The sequence below is a fragment of the Papilio polytes genome, unplaced genomic scaffold (assembly GCF_000836215.1).
Source record: "Papilio polytes unplaced genomic scaffold, Ppol_1.0 DF824046.1, whole genome shotgun sequence".
Taxonomy (NCBI): Eukaryota; Metazoa; Arthropoda; class Insecta; order Lepidoptera; family Papilionidae; genus Papilio; species Papilio polytes.
The window spans coordinates 147,672-161,731 of record NW_013525158.1 but is presented as its reverse complement, the minus strand read 5'-3'; the positions used below and the strand labels follow the sequence as shown (position 1 = coordinate 161,731).

Here is a 14,060-nt window from a genome sequence, read left to right as displayed (position 1 = left end):
GTCCATACCACGTTGAACACACCGGTTCTCGTCCGATCACCGAAGTTAAGCAACGTTGGGCGCGGTCAGTACTTGGATGGGTGACCGCCTGGGAACACCGCGTGATGTTGGCTTTTTGTTCATTTTTCCTTTTTTTTCACCGTAATGCTTCTTTATAACGGTTTTGTTATTTTTGTTTAATTAATTTGGTAATTACCCACACCGTGAACAAATTATTTTGTAAATATTATTATTTTTAATGAGAGATAAAGGGTTTGCTTTTAAGCCTAAGTTTCCAATTATAGTCATAATCATAACACTCGTAAGACTTATGATAATACAATAATTTATTAAGTAACTACTTTATGTTACCGATTAAAAATAACATAAGATTCAATTTAAATTCGACTGATAATTTATTCAAGACTTCAACCGTAAAACACTATAAATATGCAAATAATAAATTCTATGCAAAACTTGTTTCGTTACGCGCTTTGTTATTGTACCAGCGTTCAAAGTACTGATGAGTTGTTTCTACCATACGTCTATACTAATAGCATCAAGAGGAAAGATTTGTATTTTTGTATCTATTGGAATATCTCAAAAAATACTTGTCCGATTTCAAAAATACTTTCACCATTAGAAACGTTATCAGTGTGTAACATAAACTATGTTCTTTATTACTTTTTCATTTTACCCGAGTAAAGTCGCGATTAACAGTTAGTTTATAATAAAACCAATGGTGGGAATATTGTGCAAATGAGCCATTCGATCATCAAAGTAATAAAAAGGTATATTTAACTTCATTTGTTTCCAAAAACAATTACAATAGCTAAAAACAGTTCATAAGTTTAATAATGATCAAATTAAAGTTACACTTAACATCATTTATTACAGATAAGGTGAAATTGTTAATATAAAGAAGTTATTCACTCCCTAAGCTTAAGGTCTACCCAGTGACCGCCTTTGATTCGAAGATTGAAATTGTCGGTGGCCAACTGCACTGGAATGCTGGTCTTCTCGCTCGGGGCCAGCTGCACGTTCAGTAGCAGCTGGTACAGCAGCACCTTCACCTCACACAACGCAAACCTGGAACCTGGACAAATAAAATACAATTTATGTACACTTGGGCGTGTCTTTATTTTATCTGTGACTAGCTGTTCCCATTCGACTTCAACCGTATGAAATTATAAAAAAAATATTTTATTGTCCACATTGTTCAGGTTATCAATTGCTAATGACATGATGTCAAGCCATGGCAACCTTGCTTCCTTGATGTTTGCAACAACTTATGGTCTCTTTCCCACATTAGGGTTTTTATCCAAAATATTTACCCCTAAGTCTAACGGCCTGAAAATATATAACCTAAAGCGTGACGTAAGTGTAGGGCTCTTTATTAAAAGGAGTTATTCGAAAATATGCTGTGATTGCTGACATCTTAAGCAACAAAGAAGTGTGTGTTTACGCTTTATTACTTTAGTATAGATAGTATAGATAATCGAATGAAGTAAGAATACTAACCGATGCAGTTTCTGGGCCCGAGACCGAAGGGCATATAGGTGAAGGGTTGGATGAGATGCTTCCGCTCCTCAGAGAAGCGCTCCGGGTCGAAGTGGAGAGGTCGCGGGTAATACACGGGGTCGCGGTGGATGGACCATGTCGGGATTATGATCGACTCACCTTTGCGCACCTAAAACATTTGACAATGTAGTTAATTAGTTAATTAGTCAACATAAAAGAAGCAAAGCGTGTCAAAACAATAAGAAAACAACTACCGGATATCCAAAGTTTTTGTTATCACAAAAAGTGAGATAAGATTCGGGATATACTACTATATTAGTTCGTATCTCTATAAAATCATTAAAAATTTTATCTTATAGTATCTTGGTACGTAAACAAGTTTACTTACGACATAGTCTTTCGTTGACTTTTCATTACATTTTCCTAAATTGTAATCCTTGACACAGAGTCTGTCCATCGTCACGCCAGGAGGCCACAATCTCAACACCTCTAAAAAAACAAGTTCACACTTTTGTTTTTACAAACCTTAACTAATAAGTCAATGTTTGCAATTGTATTGCAGCAGTGCACTAAGCATAGCAATTACATTTAGCTTACCCGAAACAACCATGTCCAAATACTTCAGTTCTTGTATGAAGTTGAAGTCAATTTTGCCGTTGTTTTTGAGATGGCACTCCTTTATCTCTTGGTGCAACCGCTCCTGCACCTCCGGGTTGGCGGCCAGCTCGTGCAGCGCGAAAGACATAGCCGTCGATACCGTGTCGAAGCCCGCGATGAAGAACAAGATCACTTGCGCCACCAGGTCATTGTCCGTCCACACTGAAACATAACATTTATTAACTAAGACAAAAGCCTAGCTGTATCTAATCACTGATACTATTGTGAGGATTGAAATATTGCTTAAAATAAAAAGAACATATGGTAAAGAGAAACCTCTACGTATAAGAAAGGTAAACAAATCTTTAAAGTGTGATATTAAGAACTTACCGCGATCGATGTTCTTTCTTCCAACAGCTGACTCCTCGACAGTGGCAAAGCCAGCGTCCGTATCCTGACCACTCCTGTCCTCGTGTCTTAAGTTACCTTAAATACTTCGGAAGTGATGAAAGATAGTCAGAATTAAATTTATTGAAATTGTAACATGGCGGATTTAATTTTAATATTCATTAATTCGAAATAGATGTAGGGAATGCACAAATGTTGCAAGACTAGTCCGATTCCATTGTATAGATAAAATTACAAATGACAGGCGTGAAATCCGGCTCTGAAGATGCAAATATGCCATTACTCCATTTTCTTCACTTATCTACTACCTTTTTGTATTTCAGTACAGCGATAGTTATTATTTTTTGTTACAAATCCTACTAATATTATATATGCGAAAGTTTATTTGGATGTTTGTTACTCAACACGTAGGATCTCCAAAACTGTATAAAGGATGTCGCCAAAATTTGGTATACTTGTAGAACATAGTCTGGAAAAACACTTAATAGTAGCTTATTGAAGATTTTTGATCACGGACAAAGTCGTAGACGACAGTTAGTACACAAATAAATTCAGATACCTTTCTTGGCTTCCATCAACAGATGGATCATGTCAGGCCGGATGATTTGTTTTGTTTCGCGATCGTTAATTGTGTTCAGCACCAAGTCCCGGAAGAAAAATCTTGTTTCTTCGGAGAACAGAGTTATCCGGAACACCTGTGACATAAAGTTCTTCTTTAAGGAGGAAAATTGGAAAAGAAGTCGGTAGCGCCAGAGGAACCTGTTCTTTCCGTGTTTCTTCAATTGATAAGAGTATTTTATCTAATCTGTCTAGTTTGTCAGAAGTCAAATTAAAAAAGAGGTATTTGAAATGTACCCCAGTCGATCATGAACCATTTGTCAGATAAGTGAGTAAAAAGCAGCTTATTCTAACATAAATAATCATTATTGAAAATACTTATTTATTTACCTTCGAAATCTTTGGCCAAGAAGTTAGTGTAAAGAATTTGAGAAGTTGCTTAAAGTTGAATGTGGCAGCCTCCTTGCCCTTCTTGTAAAAAGTATTGTTCTCTTCTAAGTGAGAGTCGACTTGGAGGCCGAAAGCACAAGTAGCGATGACGTCATTAGCATAGCGAGTCGTCAAATCCTTACAGTCTACGTGGATTGAATTATCTACAAAATAACATTATTAGAAAGGTATTAGACAACCAGCATTTTCAGCCTAAAGTCATAGTTTCAAATTAAAATTGCCTACTTCCTGATTTTTTTATTTTCATTCTTAAGGAGTTAATCATCTTATCGCCAGTTTCGACCATGAACGGCACCATCGAGCGTATCTTGGAACTGGTGAAGGCTGGGCTTAGAGTCGATCGCATCTCCTTCCATTCTTCACCTGAAAAAATAATGTAATTTTTAGGTTATAAAAGTCAAGGTCCTTAATGTTAGTCATCTTTCCCCTTATCCTTACATTGTGATTTTAAAAAACATTTTTTAACTAATATTTTCTATCAGCCTATATACATTGAAACAAAACGACTTGAGAAATTTAATAATTTACTTTTAAAGAAGATTAAAAAACAGAGTTCACTAAATACCCTTCAATGAAAACAAGTTTCTTCCAAAGCACGAGTCAATTTTCTCGTCAACAAAATTGCGATGATCCAGAAAATGTTCAAAGTCCTTCACAGTTATTGTCTTTATCAGGTCGATGTCCTTTATCATCACCACAGGATCAAGAAATTCATATTTTCCTACAAATCTGTAAAATGGAAAGAAACGATTGAAAACAATAGTGTGTGAATAACACTTCCAAATAATTAAATATAACACATTATGTTAACTGCTTGCTTTTGCAATTATAGCCGAGCTCTACAACAAGTAGCTGACACAATCTAGTTTCATATTTAATTTCAGCAGTCAAAAGAAACCTAGAAAAGCACGTTACCTATCTCCAGCGCCGACGTTGTAGATCCTCTGCATGTTTTTCGTGAAATGCTCCATGCGGGTGGCGATGCGCGCCATGTTGCCCAGGACCGGGAGCGGGGTGAGGTTCTTCACGCCGCAGCTGCTGAACCTTGAGTACACATGCCGCAAGTACAGCGCAAGCGCCACCGCGACCGCCGACAGCAAGAACACTAGCGCCATCTGACAAACAAAAACTACGTCAGCAAAGAACTTTACGGATATTAAGAATTTATGGAGTGCAGAAATCGCTCCTAGAAACTACTTCCACCGTTCGGAAATAAATCTGAATGTTAAATTACGAGATTTCAAATGTAAATTCAGACCATTAGCTTTTTTTTTATCTCAAATAATGTTATCTGCATACGATATTATTATTATGTATTTATAATCACATAATTTTTGTCGACTCATACCTTTATTATATAAAAACAAATTACTGTTTTGCCTACAACTGTTTTTACACGAATATTATTTTTGTTTTGACTATTATAATGTGATTGTTAATTACACTGACTATTAGGGTTAAGTGATCAACTTGTGACGCATCTTAGGTTACTCGTCTTAGCAAGATTCAATTAAAAATGTTCCCTGTTGTCTTCCACCCTACGTAAACGCAATAGTCTTGGAGTTACGGAAACCTCACCTACTACTAATTAATTGTATGTTGGTGTTTGTCAAAGAAGTAATAAAAATTTTACAATGCTACATTAACATAAACATATTCGCTCTACTATTTATTTATAGTTCCGTTTCAATTTTTTAATATCTACTGCCTTATCGATTTCTAACACAAAAAATGATTGTCTCGGTAAAGGTCTGTGTCATTCAATGATTATTAACATGATGATTTTTTAACACAGACAGACAGTCACAAATATTGTATAGTTTCGTATTTTTTAACTAAAACCTAGAGATATATCATTGTTCAAACAAGAATTGTTTAGAAAACGAAACTAAGAGTTTATTCAAATTGACGTAATTTAAGATAAAATAAAAAAATCCAAAAAAGAACACCACAGGTTTTGCTAAAGATTTAAAGTAAATGAAACGTAAGCTTATTTTTAAAAAACTGAAAACTCACGGTAAATCAAAACTTCACACACACATACTTATACGTTGAAAATTAAACAATGACAAACAGAAAAAAACAAAGAGAACCTGCTGCTGTTCGATAAAAACTTACCTTGCAATTTTTTTTAATTGTGATTAAGGAAAATAATAAAAACATATTATATGATTGGCATCATTTTCGTTGCATTAAATACACAAAAAAAAAACATACAGACGAATTGAGTACCTCCTTCTTTTGGGAAGTCGGTCAAAAATCGGATAACGTGAAGCGTTGTCGCTTCTACGGAATATAATCTTTGTACAATTTAGTAAATGAATTACCTTTTGCAGCATCCAATTTGCTACACAAAAATATCAGACATTGTAATTACAGATATAAAATAATACTCACTGTTTTTTTTATTTATTTCGCTTATGTACTTCAAAATATAGCAACAAAAAAATTATTGTTTCTTTCCGGTAGCTGCGGACGACACAACTGATCGAGTACAACACATTATATACGTCTTTGTATATCTCTATATACATCCAGTTCCACAATGATAAATATTAAAAAATAATAAACAAGATTAGAGTACTTAACATAAAGATAACCTATACATATTTGTGACATCTACTTAATTTAAAACAAGCCTCTACGATTTGTTATTATAATTTGTTCCAAAAAACAATCGCAATTGAAACATGTAACGGTAATGTCTTATAAATCTCAGTACGAGTACTTTGTAGTAGACAAATCATTAGCTTCAATAAAATTTTATTGTTTCGTTATCAATAAATGTATGAAAATACAATGAAAAATAAATCTTGTTAAAAAAATGACGGCAAGCCACGAGCCATTATTAGTGTTAAACATATATACGAGTAACTATATTGAAAAATAACATATCGTGATATATTTAAAATGATTGTGCAATATAGAAGACACTTACATAATAAATAGACGAGGCATAGTGAATAAAACTTATTACCGGTACTTTCTTTGAGAGGTAATATCAGTCAAGTCGTGTATCGTGTACTATTATTATTATAAATTCGAATTTTAATAAGCTCCATCTTTTGTTATAAAATAAACTAAACAGTATTGCAAAATAAAATGTAACTAAACATAAACATTAAAATATCATTAAACGACTCTTTTTGGCAATAATTTCCATGTTTTTGGGATCTAACAATAAATAATGTCAGTGATGATTATTGGACAACTGCCTCCTCTATATATTTGAAACTCTTTATAGAATATTAATGAGTTCAATCGTTATCTATATTTTTCTGAAATTCCTTCGTCATCATCAGCTTTTACTTGTATTTATCGACGTAGACGAATTACGATTAAAGATGATTCAGTGGAATGTTTCAAATTTAAATTATCTTGTGAGTGCATACCTATGCTTTGTTTATGTCGATTTTTTTATAAGGTGGCGAGCGAGCGGCCATTTGGAGTCGCCGAAGTAAGTGACAGCTGATATCTACAACTAGCTGTTCCCTGCGGCTTCATCCGCATGAAATTATAAAATAATCTTTTATTGTTTACATGTGTCAAATTGTCTATTGCAAATGTCAAAATGGCATGACATGACAAAACTTGGCAATCTTGCTTCCTTGATGTTGGCAACAACTTGTGGTCTCTTTCCCACATTCGGGTTTTTATCCAAAATATTTACCTTCTATGTTTAATGGTGTGCAAATATATAGCCTAAAGCGTGACGTAAGTGTAGGGCTTTTTATTAAAAAAAGAATTATTCAAAAAATTTGCTGTAATTGCTGACATCTTAAGCAACAAAGAAGTGTGTGTTTACGCTTTATTATAAAAGTATAGATTGCAGATGTGTTGCCTACCATTAATTAATGTAGGAGAAGACGCACATAAAGAGGACATTTCCCCTTCCTATGCGTATCCTCCACCATCAGACTCAGTCCCAGAGAAAGAGGATTGAAAGATGGACATTAGAACTAATGGTAATTATATGGTGGAAATTATAAGACTCACATAGTCAATCTTTACCTTATCTTAACGAAAAAAGGAACACCAACGAAAAAAACTTCATTTACGATTTTACGGTCAACTAATTGTAAAAAATATTTAAAAATTACAATCAACAAAGCATTCATGTTTTTGTTAGTCTTTTGATTTAGTACTTATAACCTCATGATTGAACCGAGGTCACCGAGACTGCAACCAGCAAAAACTTCATGTTATTATCGTTTAGTTTTTATCGCCAATACAAAAATATTTTTTACAAGCATATTGACACCCTCTCGCTTTCTATCAATAAAACTAAGATCCCTTTACATTTTTAATCCAATGTTTTGGCAATAATGTTTTGGCGCTGAAATTTTTGCGACATTTCACATCAAGTGTCAATTATTTAAATATTATTGTTCTATATTTTACAAAGACAGATTATGTATAAGAACCTAAATAATACGCGTTTTAAAAGTTTAATTAATAGTAGAAACTCGTGGAGAAGTACTTGTGAGTACATGCCAGTAGGTTGCAGTTCCGTCAATACAGATAAGATATACTCAACTATCAGTCCTCGTGTACTATAATTATGTACACTGACTAATAACTTACCTGACTGTACATGTAATGTCCCGCAGTTTTACACGTCACGTAAAAAGCGCGTATAGGATCGAACAAGGGCTATTAATTTCAAGTCCAGTGTTTACTGCACCACTTTCGTTCTAGGATTCGATTCGATGGGTACATTTCTAGGTATATTCATTCATAGGTTTCTAATTCGATGTTCCAAGTTGTTTATCATTAACAACTGCAACAAAATCTTCCACTTTATCTTGTATATAGTTATTAAGTGCAGTTGCACAAGGACGGTGTGTATTGTGTATGTAGAGACGTCAGATGAGTGTCGTCAACTCTATATAACAAGTTGGTCCTACGGAGGCGTTGCATTTGCAATAAGGACTTTGTTTATTAGTTCTGACTGAAGTGAAGTTATACAAGTGATACAAAAGGAGGATAATTTCTTTTGCTAAATAATTTGAATGTCGATACTTTGTTGAGGTACAAATTTGTTTATAGTTTTAATTGTATAAATACAATGTAAAATAGTAAAGTAAGTAGTTAAAATATTATCATTTTCGAAATCAAAGAAGAGATAATTACGCTTTTCTTCATTAATATTTTACTGTTTATTAATATAATGTTTTATTATAAAGATATCTTGAATTCTTAAACATCTCTATGTATTTTAATAAACACTAACTACGGATGTAATTACATATTTTTTGCAGTGAACCGTGCAGTGTAAACAAAACATTGTTCCTTAACTAATAATTAAATGTAATTCGACCTCTAACTGCACACTTCATAATATAACAAAATCTAAATGAAGCCAGTCCTGTATTATAGTGTTTTTATGATATTTTCTCATTACCAAATGTTTTACGCAACTGACTCATGGTGAAGTTTTTTGTGAGTGTGTTTGTTTTTATGTGTAAGTTCCATTGTGACCTTGACCTTCTATAGCATAAACGATTAATTTGATGTCAACAAATGTGATGAAATAACAAGGGGGCAGGGGGAGTACAGCGAGGATTTTAGGATTTACTCGAGCGCCTACAGCCAACAAGCGATCCTTGCACTCTAGTACTCCCGCCACGTAGAGCCACCATACAGAGCCGCGCTTTTATACCACCCAGTCAGAAAAGAAAATAAAAAATCATCATTTATATCACTTATTCAACATTATCAGATTGACAGGTTAATGTTAATTATGTTCAGAAAAGTTAATTTTTCTTACAATTTTGTAACTACCCAATTTCATTACGTAAATTGCAAAGGGTCAGATAATGTGATAGTTGACTTTTAATTAGCTTGTCTTAAACTGATGCGCTAGATAACGTTTAACAATATTTTCTTTTTTTTACTTCATGTCGGATGCTTTATAGAAACCGTCGTAAGACCTGTCATGATGTATGGATCTGAATGTTGGGCAGTAAAAGGGAGGGATGAAAGGAGAATACATGTGGCGGAAATGCGACAGTTAAGATGGATGTGTGGGGTAACACGATTGGATAATATACGAAATGAGTATATTAGAGGAAGTTTGAGAGTAGCCCCAGTTGTTGTGAAAATAAGGAGTAAAAGGTTAGAATGGTATGGGCATGTTATGAGAAGGGATGAATCGCATGTAACAAGAAGGACGTTAGTTATGAATGTGGAGGGGTACATCGGTAGAGATAGACCTAGAAAGAGATGGATGAATTGCGTGAAAGGTGACATGATTAAGAAGGAAGTGATGACTGAGATGACGGATGATAGAGTGCTTTGGAGGACGGAAACCCGGTGCGCCGACCTTACGGGAGTAGGATAAGGCAGGGGAGATGATGATCGGATGCTTTGTAGACTTTGCCCCTATATTATATGTGTTGTGAAAGTACACAAGATTTCCTACGTTCAACAGCCACACTTGAGTAATTCCCAAAACCTTCCCTTAGTACACTCAGTAAGCTTTTTTTTTAGGTAAAAAATAGTGTATTTAACATTTTCATGTTAAGGGAACAAAATACCGTTTCCATTACGTTAGATAAAACATTGTGCTTTACAAGAAACATATCTTCTACGCAGCTAATATTGAGTCTACTTTATATCTCTTCGATTAGTTGTTAGTTTTTAAGTACTCTTCATTTTATCAACACTCTCCACTACATTAAGATAACTTATCAATTTCGTCGTGTTAGCAAAATGACAATGCAATTTGTTAACAATGAAAACAAATTGTCATGTTTTGATAAGCGTATTTGTGCTATAAGGGTTGAAGACCTACATATTCATTGTTTTTGTCATCCTTTGTTAAACTCAACATTTATTTATCTTTACACCTGACTGTAGCCCCAGCATCTGACCCTAAGTTAAGAACAACTACACCTTGGTAGACCAAGCTAGTCTAATATGTATTATGTACAAATGAAGTTAGAAAATCAAAAACTCAGTACACGGTGGAGATTTAACACATGACTTCTTTACACGTAGTCAGCTTACCCCTGCACTACCGAGGATCCTAGCCTAGCCTATTTGTTTTAACAGATGTTGCTGCTAGTGATCTGGGTGTTGACTGCTAGTTGCGCGGCGTGGCTGTACTTCCGGCAGGTGTACTCAAGGTTCAGTCGGTACGGCGTGCGCTCGCTGCGCCCCCTGCCGCCCGTCGGCAACATGGCCAGGATAACTTTGCGACAGGAGCACTTCTCAGACAGCATCGAGAAGCTATATGATGCTTTCCCTGAAGACAGGTTTAGTGTGATGTTTTACAAACAATGGTATCTTAGAATAATTATTTCATTTTTCATTTAACATGACTTATTGTTGTGATATGAACATCTGCGATCACAAATTTGAAGTTCATTGTCGTTAATTAGTTCCTGGCATTAATAGAATAAGAGCCTACAAATAGTAAAAAAAAGCGATATTTCATATAGATTCGTGGGCAGATACGAGTTCTTAAACCCGATGGTGATGATTAAGGACATCGAGCTGATAAAGAAGATAGCAGTGAGGGACTTCGAGTACTTCCTCGACCATCGCGCCTTCGTCGATGAACAATTCGACCCTTTGTTTGGACGGAATCTGTTCGCTTTAAAAGGTAAATTAATTAGCATAAGGGTGATTCTATTTTTGCTTTAACTCATTCTATTTCAGGTCACTAGTGGATTTACAGTATTAGTATACTAGGAGTTTAAGAATTGCTGCAAAGTACAATAGATAATTGCATATTTAACTGATTTAAATTGTAAATGATGCAAGGGATCTATTACTAAGTAATTGTGCAATACACTTTGCTACGAGACAGATCATACATGCAAAATAGGTTTAACTTGATATGTTCGCAGTTAAAGTGTTTATGTAAACAGGTCAGGAGTGGAAAGACATGCGGTCGACTTTGAGCCCCGCCTTCACAAGCTCCAAGATGCGGCTCATGGTGCCGTTCATGGTCGAAGTTGGTGAGAAGATGATGGAATCCTTGAGGGTAAAATTAAAGAATTCTAAAAGTAAGTTGTATCAATTTTAAAATAATCTAATATTTTTTTATACAAAGAAAATGCTATTAATTATTATACTCTCTAAAGTCATATATATATTTATAGAGAGAGAGACAGAGAGAGAGAAGAGAGAGTTCTTTCTTGTCAGCTAAAACATTTTTAATTTCTTTAAGCTATCGTCGTCGACTGCAAGGACTTGACGACGCGATATACGAATGACGTAATCGCCTCCTGCGCTTTCGGTCTGAAAGTGGATTCCCACACGAACAGAGACAACGAGTTCTACAAGATGGGAAAAGTCGCTTCTACTTTCGACTTTAATCAGTTGCTCAAGTTTCTGTTGCTCATTTCTTGGCCCAACATTTCAAAGGTCAGTTACACAATCTTAACTTTACTCGATTTTTTCCACATGTATAACAAACTAACTTTCGGCCGCAACTCCATCTGCGTGGAATTAAAAAAAAAGAGAAGCCTATGTATTATTGTTAAATAACATTAGCAAAAATACAAACATGTCATTGATAAAATGTTCTTTTCAGGTTCTTCGCGTGAGTCTTTTCACTTCGGCGACAAAGAACTTCTTCATAAACCTGGTACTGGGCACTATGAATGATCGCGAAGCCAAGCAGATCGTCAGACCTGATATGATACATCTATTAATGGAAGCCAAGAAAGGTAATGAACGACAAATGTGAATTCACTTCTATAGCCAATCAACGCCATCTAGTTTTTGAACGCGCAACCATAACAAAGTCAATTCTAATTACCATGCTATTAAATTGTTTAGGTCGTTTGCTACACGAAGAAAAATCCGCCGTTGACACAGATGCAGGCTTCGCTACTGTCGAAGAGTCTTCTGTTGGCAAGAAGAATGTTGAACGTGGTAAGTACTTGCATATTTAACCAATACGATTCGTCTTATAAACTATTTTTTTAATTATTGACATCGTTGTCCACAATTCGGGGGTAAGGTTGACTTGAACTTTGCGAATGCAGAGTTGCGTTTTGATAAATTTTACTAACATGATTGCGTTTTAGTGTGGTCCGACACTGACCTGGTGGCACAGGCGGTGCTGTTCTTCATTGCGGGCTTCGAGGCGATCTCCGCGGCGATGTCGTTCTCGCTTCACGAGATGGCGCTGCACCCTGACGTACAGGAGCGTCTGTACCAGGAGATACGCGAGTACGACGACAAGAACAAGGGAGCAATCGATTACACCTCAATACAGAGCATGCCCTATCTGGATATGGTCGTGTCTGGTTAGTTAACAATATAAAACGCTACTTTCATTAGGAACATTTAGAATTAGATTATTGGTTATATAACCTCTATGAATATTTCTTTTCAGAGGTGCTCAGACTGTGGCCCCCCGCTTTAGCATTGGACAGACTTTGTGTCAAAGATTACAGCTTAGGAAAAGCAAATAAAAATTGTAATGTTGACTATGTGGTAAGTCTTTTTTATGGAAATGTGGTTTTAAATTCAATATACTAATTACTTTTCACACACTTTAAAATTCAGTTTTGCTATACTTTTTTTAAACATATACTTGATTTAATTAAAGTCAACGGCCCCAGCGTAAGAAATATTTCTTAGGTGCGGAAGGGCGAGTCGATCATGATCCCGGCTTGGTCTATTCACCGCGACCCTGCGTACTACCCGCGACCTCTTCACTTCGACCCGGAGCGCTTCTCTGAAGAGCGCAGGCACCTCATCAAGCCTTTCACCTACATGCCCTTCGGCCTCGGTCCCAGGAACTGTATCGGTTAATATTTTTACTTCATTCAATTGCTACATTATCCGAAGAAATGCCGTAGCTTACAATTTTGAATTGTTTGTATCCAGGTTCCAGGTTCGCTCTGTGTGAGGTGAAGGTGTTGCTGTACCAGCTGCTGCTGCACGTGCAGGTCTCCACGTGCGAGAAGACTTGCATCCCGGCTAAACTATCCCCAGACACTTTCAACATCAGGTTGAAAGGTGGACACTGGCTGAAGTTCACTCTTAGGGAGTAAACAAAAGAACCAGTTTGAAATAAATATGTCAAGTTTAAGATTTATTAACATTTTTTTTATTTTTTTAATAAGTATAAACAGTGAAAATAATGTTATTTAAATAAAGTTTTTTTTTTTATTGACAAATTGTTTATTTCAGTAATATTTACTGCCATCTTGTGACCACTTGTGAAAATGCTTCAAAGATTTTCAGGATATCGAAAACAGATGGCGCTTTTGAATATTTTCACCTCACGCACAACTAGATGTCGCTGTAATGATATTTTTTTACATGAAACTAAGAATTAGAATAAAGAATAAAATGAATGATGAAATTACTGCAGATGGCAGTAGTGTTCAAATCTCTTATGTAATTCTTTTTGTGCTTTAAAGATTTGTCAAACAATACACTCCCTAACATCTCGTTTTATTTAAATGCTAAGTAAACAGAGCATTGTCAATATTTAAAGGTTTATCAACTATTAAGACGCATTTCTACTAATGTCAGATAATTATAAAGAAATAAATTAAATCACTATACTTCTAAAT

General features: G+C 35.2%; 2 protein-coding genes across 5 annotated transcripts; one reads left to right on the top strand and one right to left on the bottom strand.

The window, feature by feature from the left end:
- Positions 1 to 771: 771 nt before the first annotated feature.
- Positions 772 to 6,001, bottom strand: LOC106100853 (cytochrome P450 9e2-like). Its single transcript, XM_013279912.1, has 11 exons — positions 5,911 to 6,001; positions 4,429 to 4,628; positions 4,079 to 4,242; positions 3,739 to 3,876; positions 3,454 to 3,656; positions 3,065 to 3,200; positions 2,488 to 2,583; positions 2,098 to 2,319; positions 1,889 to 1,989; positions 1,501 to 1,669; positions 772 to 1,075 (listed from the first exon to the last, which is right to left on the bottom strand). The coding sequence occupies exons 2-11, from the start codon at positions 4,626 to 4,628 to the stop codon at positions 909 to 911; spliced, it is 1,596 nt and encodes a 531-aa protein (XP_013135366.1). The 5' UTR covers positions 5,911 to 6,001; the 3' UTR covers positions 772 to 908.
- A 1,902-nt stretch (positions 6,002 to 7,903) lies between these two features.
- LOC106100854 (cytochrome P450 9e2-like) lies at positions 7,904 to 13,576 on the top strand. Of its 4 annotated transcripts, XM_013279917.1 has the most exons (12): positions 7,904 to 7,995; positions 8,329 to 8,544; positions 10,570 to 10,772; positions 10,959 to 11,122; positions 11,391 to 11,528; positions 11,693 to 11,889; positions 12,059 to 12,194; positions 12,307 to 12,402; positions 12,558 to 12,779; positions 12,869 to 12,969; positions 13,117 to 13,285; positions 13,366 to 13,576. In XM_013279917.1, exons 3-12 carry the CDS (start codon positions 10,570 to 10,572, stop codon positions 13,530 to 13,532), a joined length of 1,593 nt encoding a protein of 530 aa, XP_013135371.1. In that variant the 5' UTR covers positions 7,904 to 7,995; positions 8,329 to 8,544; the 3' UTR covers positions 13,533 to 13,576. The 4 variants fall into 4 exon arrangements, with proteins under 4 accessions (XP_013135371.1, XP_013135370.1, XP_013135367.1 ...); XM_013279916.1 differs by lacking the exon at positions 8,329 to 8,544; XM_013279913.1 differs by lacking the exon at positions 8,329 to 8,544 and having other exon boundaries at positions 7,904 to 8,009.
- The last annotated feature ends 484 nt before the right edge of the window (positions 13,577 to 14,060 follow it).